General features: G+C 42.4%; 1 protein-coding gene across 1 annotated transcript; it reads right to left on the bottom strand.

Annotated features, from left to right (window-relative positions):
* Positions 1 to 3,241: 3,241 nt before the first annotated feature.
* Positions 3,242 to 25,960, bottom strand: LOC311127759 (annexin A4-like). The gene is made up of 15 exons (XM_084159632.1): positions 25,893 to 25,960; positions 18,118 to 18,481; positions 17,839 to 17,870; positions 17,370 to 17,558; positions 17,072 to 17,159; positions 16,699 to 16,793; positions 16,275 to 16,388; positions 15,586 to 15,676; positions 15,303 to 15,382; positions 13,728 to 13,784; positions 12,629 to 12,722; positions 8,637 to 8,732; positions 8,345 to 8,403; positions 5,207 to 5,329; positions 3,242 to 5,028 (listed from the first exon to the last, which is right to left on the bottom strand). The coding sequence occupies exons 2-15, from the start codon at positions 18,470 to 18,472 to the stop codon at positions 4,969 to 4,971; spliced, it is 1,533 nt and encodes a 510-aa protein (XP_084015758.1). The 5' UTR covers positions 18,473 to 18,481; positions 25,893 to 25,960; the 3' UTR covers positions 3,242 to 4,968.
* Positions 25,961 to 27,412: the final 1,452 nt, after the last annotated feature.

Genomic DNA, 27,412 nt, shown 5'->3' with positions numbered 1-27,412 from the left:
TGGAGAATTTGCCAATCTTGGTGTTCTCTGGCAAATGCCAAATGTCCTGCATGGTGTTGGGCTGTAAGCACAACCCCCACCTGTGGACGTCGGGCCCTCATACCACCCTCATGGAGTCTGTTTCTGACCGTTTGAGCAGACACATGCACATTTGTGGCCTGCTGGAGGTCATTTTGCAGGGCTCTGGCAGTGCTCCTCCTGCTCCTCCTTGCACAAAGGCGGAGGTAGCAGTCCTGCTGCTGGGTTGTTGCCCTCCTACGGCCTCCTCCACGTCTCCTGATGTACTGGCCTGTCTCCTGGTAGCGCCTCCATGCTCTGGACACTACGCTGACAGACACAGCAAACCTTCTTGCCACAGCTCGCATTGATGTGCCATCCTGGATGAGCTGCACTACCTGAGCCACTTGTGTGGGTTGTAGACTCCGTCTCATGCTACCACTAGAGTGAAAGCATCGCCAGCATTCAAAAGTGACCAAAACATCAGCCAGGAAGCATAGGAACTGAGAAGTGGTCTGTGGTCACCACCTGCAGAACCACTTCTTTATTGGGGGTGTCTTGCTAATTGCCTATAATTTCCACCTGTTGTCTATTCCATTTGCACAACAGCATGTGAAATGTATTGTCAATCAGTGTTGCTTCCTAAGTGGACAGTTTGATTTCACAGAAGTGTGATTGACTTGTAGTTACATTGTGTTGTTTAAGTGTTCCCTTTATTTTTTTGAGCAGTGTACATTCATGGCAACCAAATGTCACTTGGGCAGAATGTTCACTCATTCCAATCAAATTCCACTCCTATCAACTCCTGTGAGTGAACGTATTTTGCTACTGTCTGTCCCCATCACTGGATGTAAATAAAGTAGAATGTCATGTTTCAGATCGGATTGATTGAATTCCCAACCTGAAAAAGAGTGTGTCCTGTCAGTAGCAGGGTTGGGGTTAGGAAGTACACTGAAATTCCAATTATTTTCAACAAGGATTTTTAAAAATTGGAACTGAAATAGTTTACTTTCTGAATTGACTGGAATTGAAATGTAATTGATCCCAACCTTGGTCAGTAGTCAAATAATTTCAGTCTGAATTGTCTCCCCGGACCCTTTCTACATGAATTGAACATGGAATGGTGTAGATCAGGTGAGAGACAGACAACCTGCCCAACCTCCCCTGTGAGTACAATATACAGTAGTAGAGACCCAGTGAGTCAGCCAGCCAGCCAGCCAGCCAGCCAGCCAGCCAGCCAGCCAGTCAGTACATGGAGGTCTGACCTTGACAACAGCTCTGGTTGACAGTAGCCCTGGTCTGACTGCACTAGTTCAGTTCTGATGACGCATGGACATATTATTGATCAATATGACTCTATGGCAGCGTTCAAACAGCAAGCCAAATGTAGACCCCCCCCCCTCCAGCCTATATGGCACATTCTGCCATTCTCTCTGATCGACAGCTGGAAATTACTATATGTGTGTGCCATAGACGGTATAGGTGTATGAGTATGTGTGTTTGTTTAAGCTGTGTAAAGGGCATGATGATTACAAAGGCTTAAATATCTTCCTGGTTCTAAAATACGTGTTAATAATTAATCAGGTGTAACTCTGTAATAACAGTCCAAGAAAGTGGTCTGACTTTCCCACTTTGCTCCTAATTTCCCTTTGACCTTTATATTTGATGAAGAAAGGATCACATGGATTCACAAAGTGAAGACTCATTTAGTGGTAACATTAAGCTAACCCTCAAACATAGTGTTGGTTTGATTTTTTCCTCAGTATTATTGACATCTTACATTTGAGTCATTAGCAGATGCTCTTAGAGCCTTTTCACACATACAAAATATGTGAAATAATATTTTATTAGACGTCAGATTTATACAGAGCGACTTACAATCCGTCAACTAAGGTGGGTGAAAGAACCACATCACAATCATTGCAGGTAAATCCTGCTTCAAAATAGCCTCTTTGATATGTAATTTATAAGTCTGTGACGATACAAGAAGCCTAGCCTACATATGTTAAAATGATTACAGCTGCACGAGAAAAGCTTCATTCACTTATCGTAAGAGTAGGGGTTTTAACCCCTGTGCCTAGGCTAAATTCCCAATCTGGCCCTCATACCATCATGGCCACCAAATCAACCCCAGCTTCCAAATTGGCTCATTCATTCATCCCCTCTCCTCCCCTCTCCCCTCTTCCCCAGGTCGTTGCTGTAAAAAAATGTGTTCTCAGTCAACTTACCTGGTAAAATAAGGGTTAAATAAGGGAGGGAAGAGAGAGAGAAAGATAGGAAGAGAGAGAGGGAGAGAAGTCTTTGGGATATTGCCTTTGAATACATTTCTCTCATCCTCCATCCATGGAGAACTATTTTTAGCAGCTCAGCTAAAGCTCTTTGCTGTGATAAAACCACTATCTGGTGTGGCAGTGAACTGTAACGCAAACCAAGCTTTTCTCTCCAGTCCCAATTGGCACCCTATTCCTGATGTAGTGCACTACTTTTGATGGGCCTTGGTTCAATGTAGTGCACTATATAGGGAATAGGGTGCCATTTGGGACACTTTAATTTCCCCTCTCCCTCAGATAAGAGAGGAAGGCCCATTTTATTTGTATTTTTTATTTTACCTTTATTTAACTAGGCAAGTCAGTTAAGAACAAATTCTTATTTACAATGACGGCCTACACCGGCCAAACCCGGACGACACTGGGCCAATTGTGCGCCGCCCTATGGGACTCCCAATCACGGCCGGTTGTGATACAGCCTGGAATTGAACCAGGTGGTCTGTAGTGACGCCTCAAGCACTGATGCAGTGCCTTAGACCGCTGCGCCACTCGGGAGCCCCAACATGCAGAGAGGATACTTTCATATGAGCCTTTTTATTTCCACCTTTGACTGTAGGTAATGTGAGGTAAATATTTTCTCTGAAGAGGGATCGACTGCCAGCTTGACTTCGATGTGACTGCGTAGGTTCATTATCTGGCCAAGGTGGAAATAAAACAGGCCTTTGAAATGCAAATGATCATTGTTGTGTTAAACAGCTGTCTAGTAGGGAAATGACTATTTATGTTAAGAAGTTATTAAATATCTCTCAGTAAAGAAATTAGTCATAGCCTGGTCCCAAACCTGTTTGTGCTCTTGCGATCTTCAATGCTGTCATTGTCAAGCCTATGAGCGTCAAGGATTTGACTTAATAGCACTCATGCTATGACAATCAATGTTATGAATATGAAATACAAAAATCCAATTATTGAAACAGAAAATGAGTCAGTCAAAATATTTTAATTGACAGGAATGATGCCTTTAAGCCTGTGGATGAACATTAAAACAATCAAATGATTGTAAACGTTAGTTTGTACATACAAAGGCAGCACTTCTGTGCCATTGTGACAAGTAACAAAAGTGGTATTAATATAATAGCTATATACTGTACTAGAATCTACAATTTTCCAGTTACCATGTCTCAGTGGAGCCATTGCCAATTTCACTTGTGTGTAAAACCTGCCCTCTACTGGCATAAATGTACACTATATGTATCCCAGTTATAGATACCTATGTAATTAATAAATCTGTTAATAATATTGACAACAAATAATGAAATGTTTACCTTTTGGCAAACAGTTGCACAATGACTTACATATGAATTATGGTAAAAATGGCAATGAAAGATTACATGAGAAACAAATATTGACTTGTGTGGAACTAAACAGCTTTCAAAATAGATGGTATAACATTGAAAGAGTTGCATGCCATGGCGGGCTTTGGATCTGCAGCATAAAAGGCAACATTGTGTTTATATCTGGGAAACAAGCAATGGAAAATTGGCTACATTTATAAAAGGTATCACTAACAGAGAAAAATGTGGAAGAAATGTGTAGTGATATTTCATTATCATTGGCTTTCATTCTAAATGAAACAAGGTGCTAATTTGCATAGAATATAGTAGTAGTCGGCAATAAAGCTATAGGATACTACATTTTGTATATCTTAAGTATCTAAAACTCCTAAAATATTTGCACGTTGACACAAAGGCTTTAACATCCAGAAATATTAATATTTATTTAGTATTTGGCAGAAAGCTAATATAATCATTTGTAAATTATAGTACTGTATTTTAGTATAAAATTATACTATCCTGATAACATGAAATATGATTACACATATCACAATAAAAATACTTTAAAGTACTACTTAAGTAGTTTTTTGGAGTATCTGTACTTTACTATTTATATTTTTGACAACCTTTACTTTACTACAGTACTAATGAAAATAATGTACTTTTTAATCCATACATTTTCCCTGACACCCAAAAGCAGCGGTCTAAGTACACATATAGAAAATGGTCCAAATCACACACTTATCAAGAGAACATCCCTGGTCATCCCTACTGCCTCTGATCTGGCGGACTCACTAAACACACATGCTTCATTTGTAAATTATGGCTGAGTGTGCCCCTTGCTATCCGTAAATTTAAAAAAACAATAAAATGATGCCGTCTGGTTTGCTTAATATAAGGAATTTGAAATGATTTATACTTTTAGTTTTGATACTTGAGTATATAATTTTAGACTTTTACTCAAGTAGTATTTTACTGGGTGACTTTCACTTGAGTCATTTTCTATTAAGGTATCTTTACTTTTACTCAAGTATGACAATTGGGTACTTTTTCCATCACTGTGAAAATGAATCAAGACTACACAATAACTGATTGCATATGCAGCAAATAAAATAAATTATCCTACATATATCACCCAGCACATTATGGTGTGTGCGTTAGTACTTAGTAATGAAATGTTGCATTGGAGTGTGAGACACAAGTACAGCTAAAAGAACTACATGCATCACAGGTTGATATAGGATAGTTTCTGACACATTCTTATGGACTAGCACACTCATAGAAATAGAACGGCCATAGCACCTCTGATTCTAAATATTCTAATTCAATGACTTCACTGTCCTGGTTGATGTAGGCGATGTCTTCATATCCCTCTAATCACTTCCACCACACAGCTTCAGCAGCAGCTTCTTGTAGTGACCAGAAGTGTCACCCTAAAAGATGGAGAGAAAAAAAACATAGTATTAACTGCATCATTTTCCATGAGATAAACCAAGAAATTAACATTCATTAATTTACATAATTTTGGCAGCAATCTCCATAGAATAAAAGCAATGGATTGATTCCAATAAAATAATTTTAGCATAGTGATTATTTGTCTAAGGTACATACAGAGATGGCGGTGTACAGTGATTTCCCGTAGGTCTGCTGATACACCTGTCTGATGTCCAGCATGTCCACCTCAGAGCGAGTCACCATGACCCGAATCAGAGTCCTGTCCTTGGTCCCAGCCCCCTGGGAACAGATAGTACAGAGTCAATCCTAAATATGAATTAAGGCGTCCGCATGCTTCAGTTCGGCTGGCATGCGGAGTGCGCTCGCATGCGGAGTGTGCTCGCATACTCCCTTAAGACGTTCGCTTGAAAAAATTTGAAAAAATTGGCAATAGTACTGTTTGTCCATTTTGAGACGCCGTAGCCAGTATACAATTCAAAATAGTCAGAATTAATCTAAGATAACTGATAAGACATCTGTCATTAATTTGGACGTTTTTGCAATTTTACATTTAACTAAGATGCTTGGTGCAGTATTTCTCAATGAAAAAATGTGCATGAAAACAAGTCGTCTAATTGAATGACAACAAAGACTTTATTGAAGAATCCCTACTGTTGACCAATCACAGACGAAGGGGCGTAGACTTCGGCTACTGACTTCGGCTACAGACTTGGGCTTGCCTCGAGAAAAAAAAAGAGTGTACCCGAGCAGCTGAAAAAACCCGTACCAAAGTCCAAAACAAACAAAAACTTCACAAAATTTCGGCATAATATAAGCACGAACTCTTCCAAACTGTTTTGGCTGGGAAGAATGCGGACGCCTTTAGTCAACACAGTAAGTACCATCCCATGAACTAGCCCTGAAACATAGTTTGTAGTCTCCATCACTATGGCGTCTAAATGTGTGTGTGTGTGTGTGTGTGTGTGTGTGTGTGTGTGTGTTAGTGCTGAGTGATCAGTGCTTTTTGAGTTTGATTCGGTTTCGGTTCGATTATTTAAAAATAATCACGGTTTTCGATTTCGGTTTCAATTATTTGGGTTGAATAATAATAATAATAATAATAATAATATGCCATTTAGCAGACACTTTTATCCAAAGCGACTTACAGTCATGCGTGCATACATTTTTGTGTATGGGTGGTCCCGGGGATCGAACCCACTACCTTGGCGTTACAAGCGCCGTGCTCTACCAGCTGAGCTACAGAGGACCACATGCTGTAAACACAGAAAAAAAAACATATTTTAAAGACTCCCATGATGGTAGTGACTGCCCATTACTGCCTATTGCTTCTTAACCATAATTTATTCACATTACTTTAATGAAATATTTCAGTTGTTGTGTATATTACATTTGTTTATTTGATGACTTTATTATTTAATTCCAAGTCATCATCTCATCTCTATAGAGCTGCTGCCTATACTGTCTGACTAAATCACTATTTTGTAGTTCTTCAAAGTAAATAAGGCATACTTTTATGACTGCTGAATACCAACTATCAATGACTTTGATCATGTATTTTCAGGTAGAGATTCAATACATGACCAAAAGTACACCACAACCAAAGGTATGTGGACACCTGCTCATCGAAAATCTCATTCCAAAATCATGGGCATTAATATGGAGTTGGTCACCCCATTGCTGCTTTAACAGCCTCCTCTCTTCTGGGAAGGCTTTCCACTAGATGTTAGAACATTGCTGCGGGGACTTGCTTCCATTCAGCCACAAGAGCATTAGTGAGGTCGGGCACTGATGTTGGGCGATTAGGCCTGGCTCACAGTCGGCGTTCCAATTCATCCCAAAGGTGTTCGATGGGTTGAGGTCAGGGCTCTGTGCAGGTCAGTCAAGTTCTTCCACACCGATCTCGACAAAACATTTCTGTATGGACCTCGCTTTGTGCACAGGGGCATTGTCATGCTGAAACAGGAAAGGGCCTTCCCCAAACTGTTGCCACAAAGTTGGAAGCACAGAATCGTCTATAATGTCATTGTATGCTGTAGCGTTAATATTTCCCTTCACTGGAACTAAAGGGCCTAGCCCAAACCATGAAAAACAGCCCCAGACCAGTATTCCCCTCCTCCACCAATCTTTGGCACATTGGGGCAGGTAGCGTTCTCCTGGCATCCGCCAAACCCAGATTCGTCCGTCGGACTGCCAGACGGTTCAGCGTGATTCATCACTCCAGAGAACGCGTTTCCACTGCTCCAGAGTCCAATGGTGGCGAGCTTTACACCACTCCAGCCGACGCTTGGCATTGCGCATGGTGATCTTAGGCTTCCGTGCGGCTGCTCAGCCATGGAAACCCATTTCATGAAGCTCCCGACGAACAGTTCTTGTGCTGACGTGGCTTCCAGAGGCAGTTTGGAACTCAGAAGTGAGTGTTGCAACCGAGGACAGACGATTTTTACGCGCTATGCGCTTCAGCACTCGGCGGTCCCGTTCTGTGAGCTTGTGTGGCCTACCACTTCGCGGCTGAGCCGTTGTTGCTCCTAGACTTTTCCACTTCACAATAACAGCACTTACAGTTGACCGGGGCAGCTCTAGCAGGACAGAAATTTGACGAACTGATTTGTTGGAAAGGTGGCATCCTATGACGGTGCCAGATGAAAGTCGCTGAGCTCTTCAGTAAGGCCATTCTACTGCCAATGTTTGTCTATGGCGGTTGCATGGCTGTGTGCTAGATTTTATACACCTGACAGGTGTGGCTGAAGTAGCAGAATCCACTAATTTGAAGGGGTGGCCACATACTTTTGTATATATAGTGTACCTCATGACGAAACAGCTGCTCTCTATATCTCCTCACGATCGCGCATTCTTCTTCCTCTTCCCTAGCAGGCATTAAAAAAACAGACCGGACAAGTATATGCGTAATGGATTATGGTCATTGTAGTTTATTACCACGTTTTATGCACTAAATTATGTAGAATATTGACCTGTTGGAAACTACAACTCCCTACTACGTCGCACAGTTCAGGCTGGATCTGATTTATCTCTAGAGAAACTGTGCAATGTGCGCATTGAGCTCACAGAAAAAAACAGAACAAAATGGAATTCAAATAATTGAACCGACTCTGTCAAATAGTTGTTGAAATTTTTTTTGGGTTAATCACTCAGCACTAGTGTGTGTGTGTGTGTGTCAAAATATGTCGAAGACACTATAGTGATAGTGACTACAAGCAATGTCTCAGGGCGGCTACCCGTAAACACGGTTTATGAACATTTCCATCAGCGGAGTGAGAGACAGTTTTCTTTCCTTACCGCCATGGCCTTGTGCAGCCTCTCTGCAAAGTATTCAGGAGTGTTCTTGATGCATTTCACTGGAACACAACAAGACAAGGCTTTAGTTCATAGAGTAGAGACATGACTAACCTTCATACCGGCTTAATCCCAAATGGCAACCCATTCCCTATATAGAGCCCTACGTAGACACTGTGTCATATCAAACCAAACCAAACCAAATCAGTGTGATCCTGAATCATCTGATTCTAAACAGTCAACAGTTACGGAATTTCACATCCAAAAAGTGATAGATGGTTATTTCTGTCCTTACCAACAGCCACCATGCCATCCTCCACGTCTCCAGACATCTCCCTGCAGATGCTCTTCACGATGTCTCTGCCACACATCTGTTGGTACTCATGAAATACTAGCAGAAACAAGAACCATGGGCAGGGTTGTAATAACTGTAGGCAGGGTTGTTATAAACATATAATAAGGTTGTCATAATATACTAATGAGCCATGGCCAGGGTTGTTATAACCATGGCCAGGGTTGTTATAACCATGTAATAAAAACATGTAATTTGCTAGATATTGCTGCATTGTTGGAGCTAGAAACAAACATTTCGCTGCACCTGTGATAACATCTGCAAAACTGTGTACGCGACCAATAAACTTTGATTTGATTTAATAAGGATGTTATAACCATAGTTAGGGTTGTTATAACCATAGTTAGGGTTGTTATAACCATAGGCATGGTTGTTACAAACATGTAAAAAGGTGTTTATAACCACGTAGTAAAGTTATAATATACTAATGAGCCATGGGCAGGATTGTTATGACTTTGGAACAACCAGTTAATATACATAAATATAGTGAATAAAATGTTTGTACAGTGGGGAGAACAAGTATTTGATAAACTGCCGATTTTGCAGGTTTTCCTACTTACAAAGCATGTAGAGGTTTGTAATTTTTATCAAAGGTACACTTCAACTGTGAGAGACGGAATCTAAAACAAAAATCCAGAAAATCACATTGTATGATTTTTAAGTAATTAATTTGCATTTTATTGCATGACATAAGTATTTGATACATCAGAAAAGCAGAACTTAATATTTGGTACAGAAACCTTTGTTTGAAATTACAGAGATCATACGTTTCCTGTAGATCTTGACCAGGTTTGCACACACTGCAGCAGGGATTTTGGCCCACTCCTCCATACCATCCTTCAGGTTTCGGGGCTGTCGCTGGGCAATACGGACTTTCAGCTCCCTCCAAAGATTTTCTATTGGTTTCAGGTCTGGAGACTGGCTAGGCCACTCCAGGACCTTGAGATGCTTCTTACGGAGCCACTCCTTAGTTGCCCTGGCTGTGTGTTTTGGGTCGTTGTCATGCTGGAAGACCCAGCCACGACCCATCTTCAATGCTCTTACTGAGGGAAGGAGGTTGTTGGCCAAGATCTCGCGATACATGGCCCCATCCATCCTCCCCTCAATACGGTGCATTCGTCCTGTCCCCTTTGCAGAAAAGCATCCCCAAAGAATGATGTTTCCACCTCCATGCTTCACGGTTGGGATGGTGTTCTTGGGGTTGTACTCATCCTTCTTCTTCCTCCAAACACGGCGAGTGGACTTTAGACCAAAAAGCTCTATTTTTGTCTCATCAGACCACATGACCTTCTCCCATTCCTCCTCTGGATCCTCCAGATGGTCATTGGCAAACTTCAGACGGGCCTGGACATGCGCTGGCTTGAGCAGGGGGATCTTGCGTCCGCTGCAGGATTTTAATCCATGACGGCGTAGTGTGTTACTAATGGTTTTCTTTGAGACTGTGGTCCCAGCTCTCTTCAGGTCATTGACCTGGAGCCCCAGACCGAGGGTGATTGACCGTCATCTTGAACTTCTTCCATTTTCTAATAATTGCGCCAACAGTTGTTGCATTCTCACCAAGCTGCTTGCCTATTGTCCTGTAGCCCATCCCAGCCTTGTGCAGGTCTACAATTTTATCCCTGATGTCCTTACACAGCTCTCTGGTCTTGGCCATTGTGGAGAGGTTGGAGTCTGTTTGTGTGTGGACAGGTGTCTTTTATACAGGTAACGAGTTCAAACAGGTGCAGTTAATACAGGTAATGAGTGGAGAACAGGAGGGCTTCTTAAAGAAAAACTAACAGGTCTGTGAGAGCCGGAATTCTTACTGGTTGGTAGGTGATCAAATACTTACAGTGGGGAAAACAAGTATTTAGTCAGCCACCAATTGTGCAAGTTCTCCCACTTAAAAAGATGAGAGAGGCCTGTAATTTTCATCATAGGTACACGTCAACTATGACAGACAAATTGAGAAAAAGAAATCTCCAGAAAATCACATTGTAGGATTTTTTATGAATATATTAGCAAATTATGGTGGAAAATAAGTATTTGGTCACCTACAAACAAGCAAGATTTCTGGCTCTCATAGACCTGTAACTTCTTCTTTAAGAGGCTCCTCTGTCCTCCACTCATTACCTGTATTAATGGCACCTGTTTGAACTTGTTATCAGTATAGAAGACACCTGTCCACAACCTCAAACAGTCACACTCCAAACTCCACTATGGCCAAGACCAAAGAGCTGTCAAAGGACACCAGAAACAAAATTGTAGACCTGCACCAGGCTGGGAAGACTGAATCTGCAATAGGTAAGCAGCTTGGTTTGAAGAAATCAACTGTGGGAGCAATTATTAGGAAATGGAAGACATACAAGACCAGTGATAATCTCCCTCGATCTGGGGCTCCACGCAAAATGATCACAAGAACGGTGAGCAAAAATCCCAGAACCACACGGGGGGACCTAGTGAATGACCTGCAGAGAGCTGGGACCAAAGTAACAAAGCCTACCATCAGTAACACACTACGCCGCCAGGGACTCAAATCCTGCAGTGCCAGACGTGTCCCCCTGCTTAAGCCAGTACATGTCCAGGCCCGTCTGAAGTTTGCTAAAGTGCATTTGGATGATCCAGAAGAGGATTGGGAGAATGTCATATGGTCAGATGAAACCAAAATAGAACTTTTTGGTAAAAACTCAACTCGTCGTGTTTGGAGGACAAAGAATGCTGAGTTGCATCCAAAGAACACCATACCTACTGTGAAGCATGGGGGTGGAAACATCATGCTTTGGGGCTGTTTTTCTGCAAAGGGACCAGGACGACTGATCCGTGTAAAGGAAAGAATGAATGGGGCCATGTATCGTGAGATTTTGAGTGAAAACCTCCTTCCATCAGCAAGGGCATTGAAGATGAAACGTGGCTGGGTCTTTCAGCATGACAATGATCCCAAACACACTGCCCGGGCAACGAAGGAGTGGCTTCGTAAGAAGCATTTCAAGGTCCTGGAGTGGCCTAGCCAGTCTCCAGATTTCAACCCCATAGAAAATCTTTGGAGGGAGTTGAAAGTCCGTGTTGCCCAGCGACAGCCCCAAAACATCACTGCTCTAGAGGAGATCTGCATGGAGGAATGGGCCAAAATACCAGCAACAGTGTGTGAAAACCTTGTGAAGACTTACAGAAAACATTTGACCTGTGTCATTGCCAACAAAGGGTATATAACAAAGTATTGAGAAACTTTTGTTATTGACCAAATACTTATTTTCCACCATAATTTGCAAATAAATTCATAAAAATCCTACAATGTGATTTTCTGGAAAAAATGTTCTCAATTTGTCTTTCATAGTTGACGTGTACCTATGATGAAAATTACAGGCCTCTCTCATCTTTTTAAGTGGGAGAACTTGCACAATTGGTGGCTGACTAAATACTTTTTTCCCCCACTGTATGTCATGCAATAAAATGCAAATAAATTCATTAAAAATCCTACAATGTGATTTTCTGGAAAAAATGTTCTCAATTTGTCTTTCATAGTTGACGTGTACCTATGATGAAAATTACAGGCCTCTCTCATCTTTTTAAGTGGGAGAACTTGCACAATTGGTGGCTGACTAAATACTTTTTTCCCCCACTGTATGTCATGCAATAAAATGCAAATAAATTACTTAAAAATCATACAATGTGATTTTCTGGATTTTTGTTTTAGATTCCGTCTCTCACAGTTGAAGTGTACCTATGATAAAAAATTACAGACCTCTACATGCTTTGTAAGTAGGAAAACCTGCAAAATCGGCAGTGGTTCAAATACTTGTTCTCCCCACTGTATAAATAGTGTTAGTTAGACATAGAAAAACTAAATGAGGAAACAACCTCAAAATTCAATATCTGAGAGGTTACAACCCTGTCAGATAGAACAGTGAGAACTGACTCGGTAATATAAACACAGTTACTATAGTATGGTTAGCTACCTGCTCTCAGGTGGGGTTTGCTCCTGGCACACAGTATGGCGTTGAACTGGGACTCATCCGTCCCCACTTTGTTCTCCCCGGCAGCATACAGTTTCTAACACACAACATAACATGATCAGTTTAGCACACACAACATACAGTGGGGAAAAAAAGTATTTAGTCAGCCACCAATTGTGCAAGTTTTCCCACTTAAAAAGATGAGAGAGGCCTGTAATTTTCATCATAGGTACACGTCAACTATGACAGACAAAATGAGAAAAAAAATCCAGAAAATCACATTGTAGGATTTTTAATGTTTGAGGTTGTGGACAGGTGTCTTTTATACTGATAACAAGTTCAAACAGGTGCCATTAATACAGGTAACGAGTGGAGGACAGAGGAGCCTCTTAAAGAAGAAGTTACAGGTCTGTGAGAGCCAGAAATCTTGCTTGTTTGTAGGTGACCAAATACTTATTTTCCACCATAATTTGCAAATAAATTCATAAAAAATCCTACAATGTGATTTTCTGGATTTCCTTTTCTCAATTTGTCTTTCATAGTTAACGTGTACCTATGATGAAAATTACAGGCCTCTCTCATCTTTTTAAGTGGGAGAACTTGCACAATTGGTGGCTGACTAAATACTTTTTTTCCCCCACTGTAACATGATCCGTTTCTAACACACAACATAACATGATCAGTTTAGAACACACAACATATCATGATCAGTTTAGCACACAACATAACATGATCAGTTTAGCACACACAACATGATCAGTTTCTAACACACAACATGATCAGTTTCTAACACACAACATAACATGATCCGTTTCTAACACACAACATGATCAGTTTCTAACACACGACATGATCAGTAGAAACATGAACTGCTTAACACTACAGAATCATACGGCTGCCAATATTTTTCCAATTTGAATTTTTTAAGATGAATATTGGCAGCCACATGCTTCCTTAAGTAAAGTCTCAGATCTGAAAAGAAACAAATAATGTCAAATTTCCTATAAGCCTACAGGGTATATAAAAAACTATTGTGGCATCACAAAGATCTTTAAAACAGTTTAATTGTTACTATATTAGCATAACAAGAAACAGTGTTCACCTGAGCATCCTGTTTGGCCAAGTTGATGTCAACTTGTTCCCTCTCGTCTCGATTTCCCTTCAAAACAGGAAGCAAAAAATTGGTTTACTACAAAAGAAATGGATGCGTCCCAAATGGCATCTTATTCCCTATATAGTGCACTACTTTTCACCAGTGCCTGGGGATGCAGACAATATTATTCCATGGGGGAAAAAATCTGGAAACTCTTACAAATTATTAACAGTGGAATACTGGTAGCTTGGAAGGAATTTGAGGCATGGAAACTCAACTTCTCCTCCCCAATTTCAGTAATTGCTTCCATAAAGCTTCCAAGGTATCTTTATGGGTTGCCTCCTAAATTACACCCTACTCCATTTATAGTGCACTACTTTTGATCAGGGGCCATGGTGTTCTGGTCAAAAATAGTGCACTATATAGGGAATAGGCTGCCATTTGGGATGCATCCATAGACCCATTGCCTCATGAAAAATCCAGACCCGGCAGCATCAAATGTTTTGGGCAGCAGAAAGGGATTTGTTTACATTGAAGTGGATACGATCACATTTAACTTCAAATGCAGCTCCTGCAAGTTAACAAACACGTAATCAGATGGTCATCATCTACAACATTGCAGATGTCATTGGAGGATTGATTACGTAGCAAGCCAGCGAGGCAAGGTAAAATATCCCAAATATTTTATTTTATTTTATTTATTTCACCTTTATTTAACCAGGTAAGCCAGTTGAGAACAAGTTCTCATTTACAACTGCGACCTGGCCAAGATAAAGCAAAGCAGTGCGATAAAAACAACAACACAGAGTTACATATGGGGTAAAACAAAACATAAAGTCAAAAATACAACAAAATATATATACAGTGTGTGCAAATGTAGCAAGTTATGGAGGTAAGGCAATAAATAGGCTATAGTGCAAAATAATTACAATTAGTATTAACACTGGAATGATAGATGTGCAAGAGATGATGTGCAAATAGAGATACTGGGGTGCAAATGAGCAAAATAAATAACAATATAGAGCTAGATAAAGCCAGAAGAATAATACCTTGTTGAACATAGCTATAGGCATCAGTCTTGTGTTTTTTCATGGTCATCATTCACTCACTGCTACGTTTGTCAAAGTCCCGACATCAGTGTATAGCTATCTGCTACAGGGCCTTTTGTTGTGAGCATGCAAGCATACGCCACTCGAACATGACGTTTGCTTGTAAACAAAAAATTGCTCTATAATAGGCTCTACTTCCTGGCTCCTGACTCAGGATGGGAAGGGGCTATAGTAGATGTTTATCTTGAGAGGGCTATAGCAGTTTCATACAAATGTGGTTTTTTTAGCTTGTTCACTTCATTAAATAAATATGAAATTTCAGAAACTGTTAACACAAATTCAAAGATAAGACTAATTTGTAGCCATTAGGTAGCCAGTTGTAAGTGCAAGAGCACTGACTTTTTTGAGTATTGGGAGGTTGTCATCATGAATCAGCTTTAGCCTTCACTTTCAAAGAAGTTACTCAATGATAACGATTAATAACACATCAATAACATAACAAAAACCCATTGATAACATATCAATAAAAAGTTACCTGACAGAGTGAGACGAGGAGCCTACGGAAGTGTCCTGAGGTGTCGTTACTGATGGAATCCTCCAGGGTCTTACCATACTCTGAAACAAACAGCATTTCAATACATATTCTTAAACTAACGGCATTTCAGTCAGTTACTCTGAAACACACAGTATTTCAATTCATACTCTGAAACAAACAACTTTTCAGTACATCACACTGAAGTAAATGCGTCTTTCTTGCCTGACTCCCCACAAGAGGCTGATTTTTCTGTAACACCACCAAGTTGATAATGGGCTCTTACCATGTTTGTAAATTTGATTGATTTCTCTGATTTCTGCATTGGAGCGAGATGACAGGATCTCAATCAGACATGCTTCATCAGTACCTGCACCCTAAGAACAAAACAGGCCATTCTTAAGTATACAGTAAATATATAAATACTATGTGTATGAGTTCCAGAAATGATCTAGAAGAAAATAATAATTACTGGCCAGGTGCAATAAAGTAATACTTATTCTCTACAGCTACAGTAAATCACCACATAGTTCACCATATAGTTTGTGGTTCACCTCGTTGTTCATACAAGAATATGTCATGGCCCAGTGCAATCAAGTAATACTTGTTCTCTACAAGCTACAGTAAGTAGATAAATCACTTTTGTTCACCAGATAGTAAGATGGGTGATTCCTCAGGCCTCAACATACCTGACTTTTACTGTCTTTAATTAAGCTTTTCTTTCTGTTTCATACTGAGATGACTCACAAAAGAGGCCCAATATAAAGAGTGGAATAACATGGGTGGTGTTCAGTAGGCACGAAACAGAAGAAAACATTCCATAACGGACTGAAATGGGGAGGTAATATCAGAACTTGTCCAATAACAAACTTGTTTCCGTTGTTTTCTGTTTCAAAATGTTATGCTACGTTTTGCTCTAATGAACATGACCCTGGTATAGAGAGTCTAAGAGTAAACGAAAGAACCCGTTCAAACCGATATGGCTTCTTTGAGTTCAGATGCATCAAACTTGGCTGGTGTCTGCAACATGGCAATAGCCAGCTTCTCAAAACTCCCAGTCAGCTCAGACTTCAAATCGTGGAATAAATCCTGTGAAATAGAAGATTGTGTAAGAGGTCACTTAACATACAGTAAATCTGTGCACCAAATGGCACCCTATTTACTATTTGGCGCTCTACTTTCAACCAGGGCCCATAGGGGAATAAATAGGGAATAGGGTGCCATTTGGGACGCAGACATAGTATAACTTCCATGTAGTGTTCATCTAACAGCAACAATAGAAGACAATAAAAGAAACCACTCTAGTGTATGAAAAATGTATGCACTCACTAACTGTAAGTCGCTCTGGATAAGAGCGTCTGCTAAATGACTAAAATGTAAAATGTAGTGTAAACCTCACCTTCCCATACGTGGTTTTGTAGGCTGCAACCATTGGAACCCTCTGCTTGCTGGTGCGGCTTCCAAGAAGCTCAATTACAGCGGACTCATCCGTGCCTGTTGAAAATAATATATTATTATCATTATTAGCAGTTTAACTGGTAGTAGATGGAATGTGTATCACTAAATAATGTGCTCTTAATTGTAGAATATTCTACATATGCATCTAGCCATTGAAGATTTATAGAATAGAATAACTATTTTTTCCCCAGAAGGAACTTCAGTTATGTAATGTGCATCTCTAAATAATGTGTTATTAGAATTTTACTGAATCCCATCAACTCCTTCATACATCTATCCATGATAGTGAACGTCTATAATGACGAACTACTGACCAAAGCCCTTCATGGCCTTGCGGAGGACTTCCACATCCCTCAGTGGGTCAGCACCTGGGTGGTCCTTTATCGCACCCCTGTAGCCTCTCTAATGACAAATAAAAACAAGTACTGAAACTGAAACAAGGAAATACTGAAACAAGGAAACACTGAAACAAGGAAACACTGAAACAAGGAAACACTTTGTAAAACATATTAGGAAAAAGCTATGTAAATAAATGTAAATACAGGGTAATGATTTCTATCTACATGACACAAACTGAAAAAGAAACAAAAGATTCCACTCAGAGATTCTCACATTGATGGCAGGCGAATGGGGAGTAGCTGGAGCACCACCTCCGTATCCTGGCATGGAGGGGTTGGGTGCCGGGGCTCCTCCAGGGTAGCCAGGCATGGGCTGCTGTTCTGGGGCAGGGCCTCCTGGGTATCCCTGGGGTGGACATGGAGCAGGACCGCCTGGGTATCCCTGGGGCATCCCTCCGCCTGGCTGGAGGGAGTAAAGGAGGTGATTAGCTGGTATCACATTACTGGCTCTGGCTATGTCCCAAATGGCACCCTATTCCCTACATAGTGCACTACGTTTGACCAGGGCCCATAGCAACAGGGAGCCATTTGGGACATAATGACATGGTAACAGACTCCATACATGTTACAGGGTGTGTAGATCAGGTCGTAAATAGAACCAGCTGATTTAGAGCCTGTCAATATGTTCGTAGTTACTTGGTTCTTAGTTAGCTACTTGATTCAAGATAAGAAGTTATATTTACCATTCCACCACCAGGGGCTCCACCCCAACCACCTAGAGAATGAAGAGACAACAAGTGAGTGGTGTAGCATGATTTTAATAAACAGGTTAACTTCAAATATACTCTACATTTGTCAAATCTATCCAAAACCATTGTGTGACAAGGTCACATACCAGGGTCTCCTATATACCTAACTGACAACAAACAAATATCCTCAAACCAGAGCAAGCACACTTTTGCACTACCATGAAAACAAATAGTAATGTAGTCCCAAAATAAAATAAACGATAATAGCCCTACCTTGTGCTGGTGGCATGGAAGGATAACCTCCGGCCTGCTGTGGAGGGTAGCCCCCTGCTCCTGGAGGGTAGCCCCCGGCTTGGGGTGGGTAGCCGCCGGCTTGGGGTGGGTAGCCACCGGCTTGGGGTGGGTAGCCGCCGGCTTGGGGTGGGTAACCGCCGGCTTGGGGTGGGTAACCGCCGGCTTGAGGTGGGTAACCGCCGGCTTGAGGTGGGTAACCGCCGGCTTGGGGTGGGTAACCGCCGGGCTGGGGTGGGTAACCGCCGGGCTGGGGTGGGTAACCGCCGGCTTGGGGGGGATATGCACCTGGCTGTGGGGTGTAGCCGCCGGAGGGAGGGTAACCTGGATAACTCATCTTTAGGACCTGAAAGAAAGGAAGTATTAGAAGGTGAGGCGTAAGTATTTAAAAAATGTTTTATATACACACACGTATATAGTAATGTATTCCCTCTAAGAGGTCGTCGGGTGCGGTTATGTCTCTCTCTGGCGGGAGGTAAGCTTGGCTTATATGGTGTCGAGTAAAGCTTAAACCATGTATTTAGATTGTAGTTAGGTATTGTAGGTAGTTTATCTAGGTAGTTATCGTAGGTAAGTATTGTATTCGGCTGAGCCCGGTGAAGCACGAGGCTAGCTAACCCACTACCTGGACTAGCTAGCGGGTAGCTACTGGTAACTATTAGCAACTGTGGATAGTTGTTTCCAATGTTATTTCACGCTTAAAAGTACCTGTAATTATGCCAGCTAGCTACCTACCATTCAGCTGTTTTTCTAACCTCATTATCTGAAGCGTTAACGTTAGGTAGTCAGTAGCTACTGTACTCGAAATGTAGCTAGCTTGTTGCTACCTGGATAGCTAACTAGACAATAGCTGGAACGACCTAGCGAACAGACGCGAACTGGCTGAATCGATTCAGTGGCTAGCTTTGCACTTAACTGGCTAACAGTAGCTACTAAGGGTAAGTTATAACCTACATTTGTGTTTTGTTTTTACATACTGGTAACCAGAGTCGTTCAAGGGAATTCGGGACATGGGTGACTAGTTAACGTTAGCTTGGCTCTCTCTGTGTGTTCATGCCGTGGGAGGAGTTTTTTTTTTGTTGGCAGCGAGCAATGGCTAGCTAGTATGCTAACTATTCTAGTTAACTAACTGGCTGAATAAGTTGACGACGGACTCACTCAAACTGTCAAAACTAACCCAAAACTTTACACAACATTAGACACGGACACGAAAGATCTGCTTGGCATGTTAACACACTGGTGGTTTGTTGTAACCGAGTATTGGTGCTAAACCGTGTTATTGGAGCCTGGCATGCTAGTTGGCTATGGCGTCATAGGATTCGGTACCCTGGACGGTTTTCACGGAAGAATACTGTACCAAGTTAGCTTCCTGAATAAACTAAGTTAGTCTATTCCTAGAAAACATTGAACCGCTGTAGTTTACAACAATTATAATTTCTAAAGTGGAAGTTGGGAGAGTTATATTTGAGTGTTTCAGTGAAACGTAAGTGAGGGAGGCCGCGCTCTCTCGCTTTCCCAGATGTTTAGTTCATTTCATTCCGATCTCCTTTGCATTATTGTAGCCATTTTCTGTAGCCTGTCAACTACGTGTCTGTCTATCCCTGTTCTCTCCTCTCCGCACAGGCTATACAAACGCATCACACCGCATGGCAGCTGCCACTCTAACCTGGTGGTCCCTGCACGCACGACCCACGTGGAGGTCCAGGTCTCCGGCAGCCTCTGGAACTGCCGTTCTGCGGCCAACAAGGCAGAGTTAATCTCAGCCTATGCTACCCTCCAGTCTCTCAACTTCTTGGCGCTGACGGAAACATGGATTACCACAGAAAACACTGCTACTCCTACTGCTCTCTCCTCGTCTGACCATGTGTTCTCGCATACCCCGAGAGCATCTGGTCAGCGGGGTGGTGGCACAGGAATCCTCATCTCTCCCAAGTGGACATTCTCTCTTTCTCCCCTGACCCATCTGTCTATCTCCTCATTTGAATTCCATGCTGTCACAGTCACTAGCCCATTCAAGCTTAACATCCTTATCATTTATCGCCCTCCAGGTTCCCTTGGAGAGTTCATCAATGAGCTTGACGCCTTGATAAGTTCCTTTCCTGAGGATGGCTCACCCCTCACAGTTCTGGGTGACTTTAACCTCCCTACGTCTACCTTTGACTCATTTCTCTCTGCCTCCTCCTTTCCACTCCTCTCCTCTTTTGACCTCACCCTCTCACCGTCCCCCCTATCACAAGGCAGGCACTACGCTTGACCTCATCTTTACTAGATGCTGTTCTTCTACTAATCTCACTGCAACTCCCCTCCAAGTCTCCGACCACTACTTTGTATCCTTTTCTCTCTCGCTCTCCTCCAACACTACTCACTCTGCCCCAACTCAGATGGTAATGCGCCGTCGCAACCTTCGCTCTCTCTCTCCCGCTACTCTCTCCTCTTCCATCCTATCATCTCTTCCCTCTGCTCAATCCTTCTCCCTCCAATCTCCTGATTCTGCCTCCTCAAACCTCCTCTCCTCCCTTTCTGCATCCTTTGACTCTCTATGTCCCCTATCCTCCCGGCCGGCTCGGTCCTCCCCTTCTGCTCCGTGGCTTGACGACTCATTGCGAGCTCACAGGACAGGGCTCCGGGCAGCCGAGCGGAAATGGAGGAAAACTAGACTCCCTGCGGACCTGGCATCTTTTCACTCCCTCCTCTCTACATTTTCTTCCTCTGTTTCTGCTGCTAAAGCCACCTTCTACCACTCTAAATTCCAAGCATCTGCCTCTAACCCTAGGAAGCTCTTTGCCACCTTCTCCTCCCTGCTGAATCCTCCTCCTCCTCCCCCTCCCTGTGGATGACTTCGTCAACCATTTTGAAAAGAAGGTTGACGACATCCGATCCTCATTGATTTAGTCAAATGACACCGCTGGTCCTGCTCACACTGCCCTACCCTATGATTTGACTTCTTTCTCCCCTCTCTCTCCAGATGAAATCTTGCGACTTGTGACGGCCGGCCGCCCAACAACCTGCCCGCTTCACCCTATCCCCTCCTCTCTTCTCCAGACCATTTCCGGAGACCTTCTCCCTTACCTCACCTCGCTCATCAACTCATCCTTGACCGCTGGCTATGTCCCTTCCGTCTTCAAGAGAGCGAGAGTTGCACCCCTTCTCAAAAAATCTACACTCGATCCCTCCGATGTGAACAACTACAGACCAGTATCCCTTCTTTCTTTTCTCTCCAAAACTCTTGAGCGTGCCGTCTTTAGCCAACTCTCTTGCTATCTCTCTCAGAATGACCTTCTTGATCCAAACCAGTCAGGTTTCAAGACTGGTCATTCAACTGAGACTGCTCTTCTCTGTGTCACGGAGGCTCTCTGCACTGCTAAAGCTAACGCTCTCTCCTCTGCTCTCGTCCTTCTAGACCAGGGTTCTTCAATTCCGGTCCTGGAGGGCCGAAACACCTCTGTTTTTCATCCTCTCCTTCTAATCAGGGGCTAATTCAGACCTGGGACATCAGGTGAGTGCAATTAACTACCAGGTAGAAATAAAAAACAGAAGTATTTCGGCCCTCCAGGACCGGAATTGAAGAACCCTGTTCTAGACCTATCTGCTGCCTTTGATACTGTGAACCATCAGATCCTCCTCTCCACCCTCTCCGAGTTGGGAATCTCCGGCGCGGCTCACTCTTGGATTGCGTCCTACCTGACAGGTCGCTCCTTCCAGGTGGCGTGGCGAGAATCTGTCTCTGCACCACGTGCTCTCACCACTGGTGTCCCCCAGGGCTCAGTTCTAGGCCCTCTCCTATTCTCGCTATACACCAAGTCACTTGGCTCTGTCATATCCTCACATGGCCTCTCCTATCATTGCTACGCAGACGACACACAGTTAATCTTCTCCTTTCACCCTTCTGATAACCAGGTGGCGAATCGCATCTCTGCATGTCTGGCAGACATATCAGTGTGGATGACGGATCACCACCTCAAGCTGAACCTCGGCAAGACGGAGCTGCTCTTCCTCCCGGGGAAGGACTGCCCGTTCCATGATCTCGCCATCACGGTTGACAACTCTGTTGTGTCCTCCTCCCAGAGTACAAAGAGCCTTGGCGTGACCCTGGACAACACCCTGTCTTCTCCGCTAACATCAAGGTGGTGACCCGATCCTGTAGGTTCATGCTCTACAACATTTGCAGAGTACGACCCTGCCTTACACAGGAAGCGGCACAGGTCCTAATCCAGGCACTTGTCATCTCCCGTCTGGATTACTGCAACTCGCTGTTGGCTGGGCTCCCTGCCTGTGCCATTAAACCCCTACAACTCATCCAGAACGCCGCAGCCCGTCTGGTGTTCAACCTTCCCAAGTTCTCTCACGTCACCCCGCTCCTCCGCACACTCCACTGGCTTCCAGTTGAAGCTCGCATCTGCTACAAGACCATGGTGCTTGCCTACGGAGCTGTGAGGCGAACGGCACCTCCGTACCTTCAGGCTCTGATCAGTCCCTACACCCAAACGAGGGCATTGCGTTCATCCACCACTGGCCTGCTGTCCCCCCTACCTCTGCGGAAGCACAGTTCCCGCTCAGCCCAGTCAAAACTGTTCGCTGCTCTGGCACCCCAATGGTGGAACAAGCTCCCTCACGACGCCAGGACAGCGGAGTCACTCACCACCTTCTGGAGACACTTGAAACCCCACCTCTTTAAGGAATACCTGGGATAGGATAAAGTAATCCTTCTACCCACCCTTACCCCACCCCCAAAAAAAAATTTAAAAAAAGTTTAAAAAATGATATATATATATATATTTTTTAAGTGGTTGTCCCACTGGCAATCATAAGGTGAATGCACCAATTTGTAAGTCGCTCTGGATAAGAGTGTCTGCTAAATGACGAAAATGTAAATGTAAATGTATATAAAATACATTCAGGTCCAACATTATTGGCACCCTTGATAAAGATGTGCAAAAAATACTCTATAAAATAAATAATAGCAAAAATTGGGAAATTATACAATTGCTCTGAGAAAGACATTTAGTCTAGTAATAAAAAGAAATCTAAAAAAGATAGGGGTAAAAATTATTGGCACCCATGTTTTCAATTCTACGGTACCCTCCCCTTGCGAGGATAACAACATTGAGCCTTTTTCTAAAATGTTTTATGAGGTTGGAGAACACATTGGGAGGGATCTTAGACCATTCCTCCATACAGAATCTTTCCAGATCCTTGATATCCTTTGTCTGCGCTTATGGACTGCCCTCTTCAATTCAAATCACAGGTTATCAACGGGGTTCAAGTCCGGAGACTTAGATGGCCATTGCAAAATGTTGATTTTGTGGTCAATTAACAATTTCTTTGTGAATTTTGATGTGTGCTTGGGGTTATTGTCTTGCTGGAAGATCCAATTGCGGCCAAGTTTCAGCCTCTTGGCAGAGGCAACCAGGTTTTTGGCTAAACTGTCCTGGTACTTGTTAGAGTTCATGATGCCGTTGACCTTAAGAAGGACCCCAGGACCAGTAGAAGATAAACAGCCCCATAACATCAAAGGTCCACCACAATATTTGACAGTGCCATTGCCTGGCACTTGGATTGGAACCGGTGCTATGGTCAGATGACATGAAAATAGAGCTCTTTGGCCACACAAACCAGTGGTGGGTTTGGCGTCAAAAGAAAGATGCATGTGCAGAAAATAACTCCATACCTACTGTAAAATATGGTGGTGGATCTCTGATGTTATGTTATTTCTTATTTTATTTTTTGCTTCCACTGGTCCTGGGGCCCTTGTTAAGGTCAATACATAGGAGAACATACAGTTGAAGTCTGAAGTTTACATACACCTAGGTTGGAGTCATTAAAACTTGTTTTTCAACCACTCCACAAATGTCTTGTTAACAAACTATAGTTTTGGCAAGTCGGTTAGGACATCTATGTTTGGAGGAAAAAGGGGGAGCTTGCAAGCTGAGGAACACCATCCCAACCGTGAAGCACGGCGGTGGCAGCATCATGCTGTGGGGGTGCTTTGCTGCAGGAGGGACTGGTGCACTTCACAAAATAGATGGCATCATGAGGAAGGAAAATGATGTGGATATATTGAAGCAACATCTCAAGACATCAGTCAGGAAGTTAAAGCTTGGTCGCAAATGGGTCTTCCAAATGGACAATGACCCCAAGCATACTTCCAAAGTTGTGGCAAAATGGCTTAAGGACAACAAAGTCAAGATATTGGAGTGGCCATCACAAAGCCCTGACCTCAATCCTATAGAAGATTTGTGGGCAGAACTGAAAAAGCGTGTGCGAGCAAGGAGGCCTACAAACCTGACTCCGTTACACCAGCTCTGTCAGGAGGAATGGGCCAAAATTCACCCAACTTATTGTGGGAAGCTTGTGGAAGGCTACCCGAAACGTTTGACCCAAGTTAAACAATTTAAAAAGGCAATGCTACCAAATACTAATTGAGTGTATGTAAACTTCTGACCCACTGGGAATGTGATGAAAGAAATAAAAGCTTAAATAAATCACTCTCTACTATTATTCTGACATTTCACATTCTTAAAATAAAGTGGTGATCCTAACTGACCTAAGACAGGGAATTTTTCCTAGGATTAACTGTCAGGAATTGTGAAAAACGGAGTTTAAATGTATTTGGCTAAGGTGTATGTAAACTTCCGACTTCAACTGTACATAGGAGGTACCCTACTGGGAAGACATTTAAATATACTTTCACCCCTGGGTAAGTTTCTCAAAACCAAGTGAAATTCCCCCCAAAAGTGTCTGGACACTTCTACAACATGCCATTTACATCCAAAATACAGATTTTTTTTTTTTTAAAGTTAACTCGTCCTTTAAGCATACTGGCAAGACACAGACATTTCCATGTGACAACATTTCCAGGCATTGGATTATTACATAAGGGAAAGCTCATTGTTTTGAGTAACTCCTGCTTCCCCTTAGTTCTGAGTCTTCCTTCCTTTCCAAAACATACTGTAAGGACATGAAATCATACGTACCATGCCTAAAGGATCAGTGTAAACATAATTACTGGGGAAAATAGCTGACCAAATATTATATTCAAAGAATAAATCCGATAATTTTATTCAGAGAATAAAAAAGTGTAAAGGCATAGTTCCCAAAATATACTCAAAGTAAAAGTTCACAGGAAAATGGAGACTCAATGCGCCTCGCATAGGCTACATGGAGTAGTTGAGATTAATGATAATGACTCTGGGATCAAATTAACTAACTGTAGACACTATTACAGGCTCTTGATCAGTATAACAGTATTCCACTACCAGGACTTGATGTGCGGCCGGGATATACCACAATAAACATAAACTGCCTTGCAGGTTTCTGGTTTCAGGGCGTGTAATCGCAAAGCATCTCAGAGATGTTACATTGTAGCCAAGTAGCCTACGCATCTCGAATTGAGGCAAAATGGCAGTTTGAGATTAAACTATAGCCTCTATTGCGTAGGTCTAATTAGAAAACCTGGTCGGAGAGGAAAAATAAGAACAAAAGTGTAGCGATGAAACAAGTGACAATAAATAACTAAACCCAGGATCGTTCGCAAATAAGAGCCTTTTCAAAGGGCGATGGTGGGCTGGGTGTTGAAACGAGATGCTGACATGGGAACTTCTTTGCTCTGCCAGAAATTTAGCAGAATAGCTAAATAAAGCCAGTCAGAAGATTAAACCTGCACACAAATCTAGAAGAAAATGTCGAGTTCGTTTGGATAGGTACATAACCTAACATTGAATACTATAACCCTATAAAATCAAAATAACTTGTCTTACTTGATTTTAACGCCGGGGACCGTTGAAGGGGAAAGAGATTGATTCAGGAAGTAGTATGGGTGTGTCCAGTGGCGGCTCCTGAAAAAATCCTCAGGGGGGGCAATTTTTCTGATGATTTAGGTGACCTACACACATTTAAAAAAAGATATGTCCAGCAACAACATGAAGACAGGGGCAGCATATAAGTCAATACTGATATACACATTACTTGCTTCAAAAAGGCCTCATGGTTGAATTGGAAATATGTGCACCTGAGCATAATTCACAACAAGCAAGCAGGAGCTTTTGATAGAGGCTATGAAAACATTGATGCAAGTTATTGGTAATAAGAAATTTTTATAGACTTCCATATTCTGCCCTCTTGTATAGATTTGTGAAAATGAACAGTGATAGACATTTTGCCTGAAAACAGAATTTGAAAATAATTTCTAGAAAAGGTAAACACAGCTATCTGTATGGCTTTGTAAAAATGAACAACCATATTCTGGCCAATTGTATAGATTTGTAAATATGAACAACCATATTCTGGCCTATTGTATAGATTTGTAAAAATGAACATGAACAGATTTTTATTTATTTTTTACTTTAAAAAAAATGAAAAATAACTATTTTAAACAACATCAACTGTGAACTGATTTGGGCGTGTGTGTGTTAAAGAGACAGACAGGGAGGGACAAAGAGAGAGAGAGGCTACATTACTTGTACTGAAACTGTTCTAGCTTGCTGCATGATCAAATTCAGCTGATGCGCATAGCAATGCACGTAATGGGTATTCTTGAAATGCAAACGCACCTTTTGCTGCACACCAGCCTTCTCTCACCTCATCACACTGGCTCCATCGTAAACTTGCGCAATGAGTTTGACTTTCTCGTCGTCGGCAAAAAGACCGTTCAGTCTCTCCAAAAGCACACTGGCGATTGAGACTGAGGTTGATTCCGAGATGGGAAGGAACTCAAAAAAGCGCTCCTGCACTTTGTGGTTGCTATCTATGTACCTCAGCACAAGCACCAGCTGTGTCTGTGTAGAAACGTCCGTGGTCTCGTCAGCTTGGATAGCTACGAAGTTCGCCGACTTCACCTCCTCCACAATATGTTCCCTCATGACCGCTAGCATACACTCCAGTAGCTCGTTTTGAATGGTCTTTGATGTGCCCTTGAAAACTTTAGCATTTTTAAGATGGTCATCAAACATCTCATCTAATTGTGCCACAAAGTTCACAAGTCCAAGAAAAATACCAGGGTTGGTGGAGCCCTCAGTTTCATCTTTGCCTCGCAAAGCTAGCCATCTTGACAGTTGTACGTGAATTGATTGACGCTGCTACCCGCTCTTTTCTTAGTTATGTTCATGGTTACTTATGTTACGTATGGCGTGAGTGCAAGCCCTCCCGGAACCCATTGAGATTGTATTGAAAGCTCTGATATTTGAGAAAAAAAAATATTTTACATGATAGTCTATGAGAGACTCCTGGGCGATTTTCAACCTGACTGAAATCGCCCCAAAAGGGGCGGGGCCATTTGAAG

Source organism: Coregonus lavaretus (assembly GCF_964263955.1).
Source record: "Coregonus lavaretus genome assembly, chromosome: 1".
Lineage (NCBI taxonomy): Eukaryota > Metazoa > Chordata > Actinopteri > Salmoniformes > Salmonidae > Coregonus > Coregonus lavaretus.
This window is presented reverse-complemented; position numbering and strand designations above follow the sequence as displayed.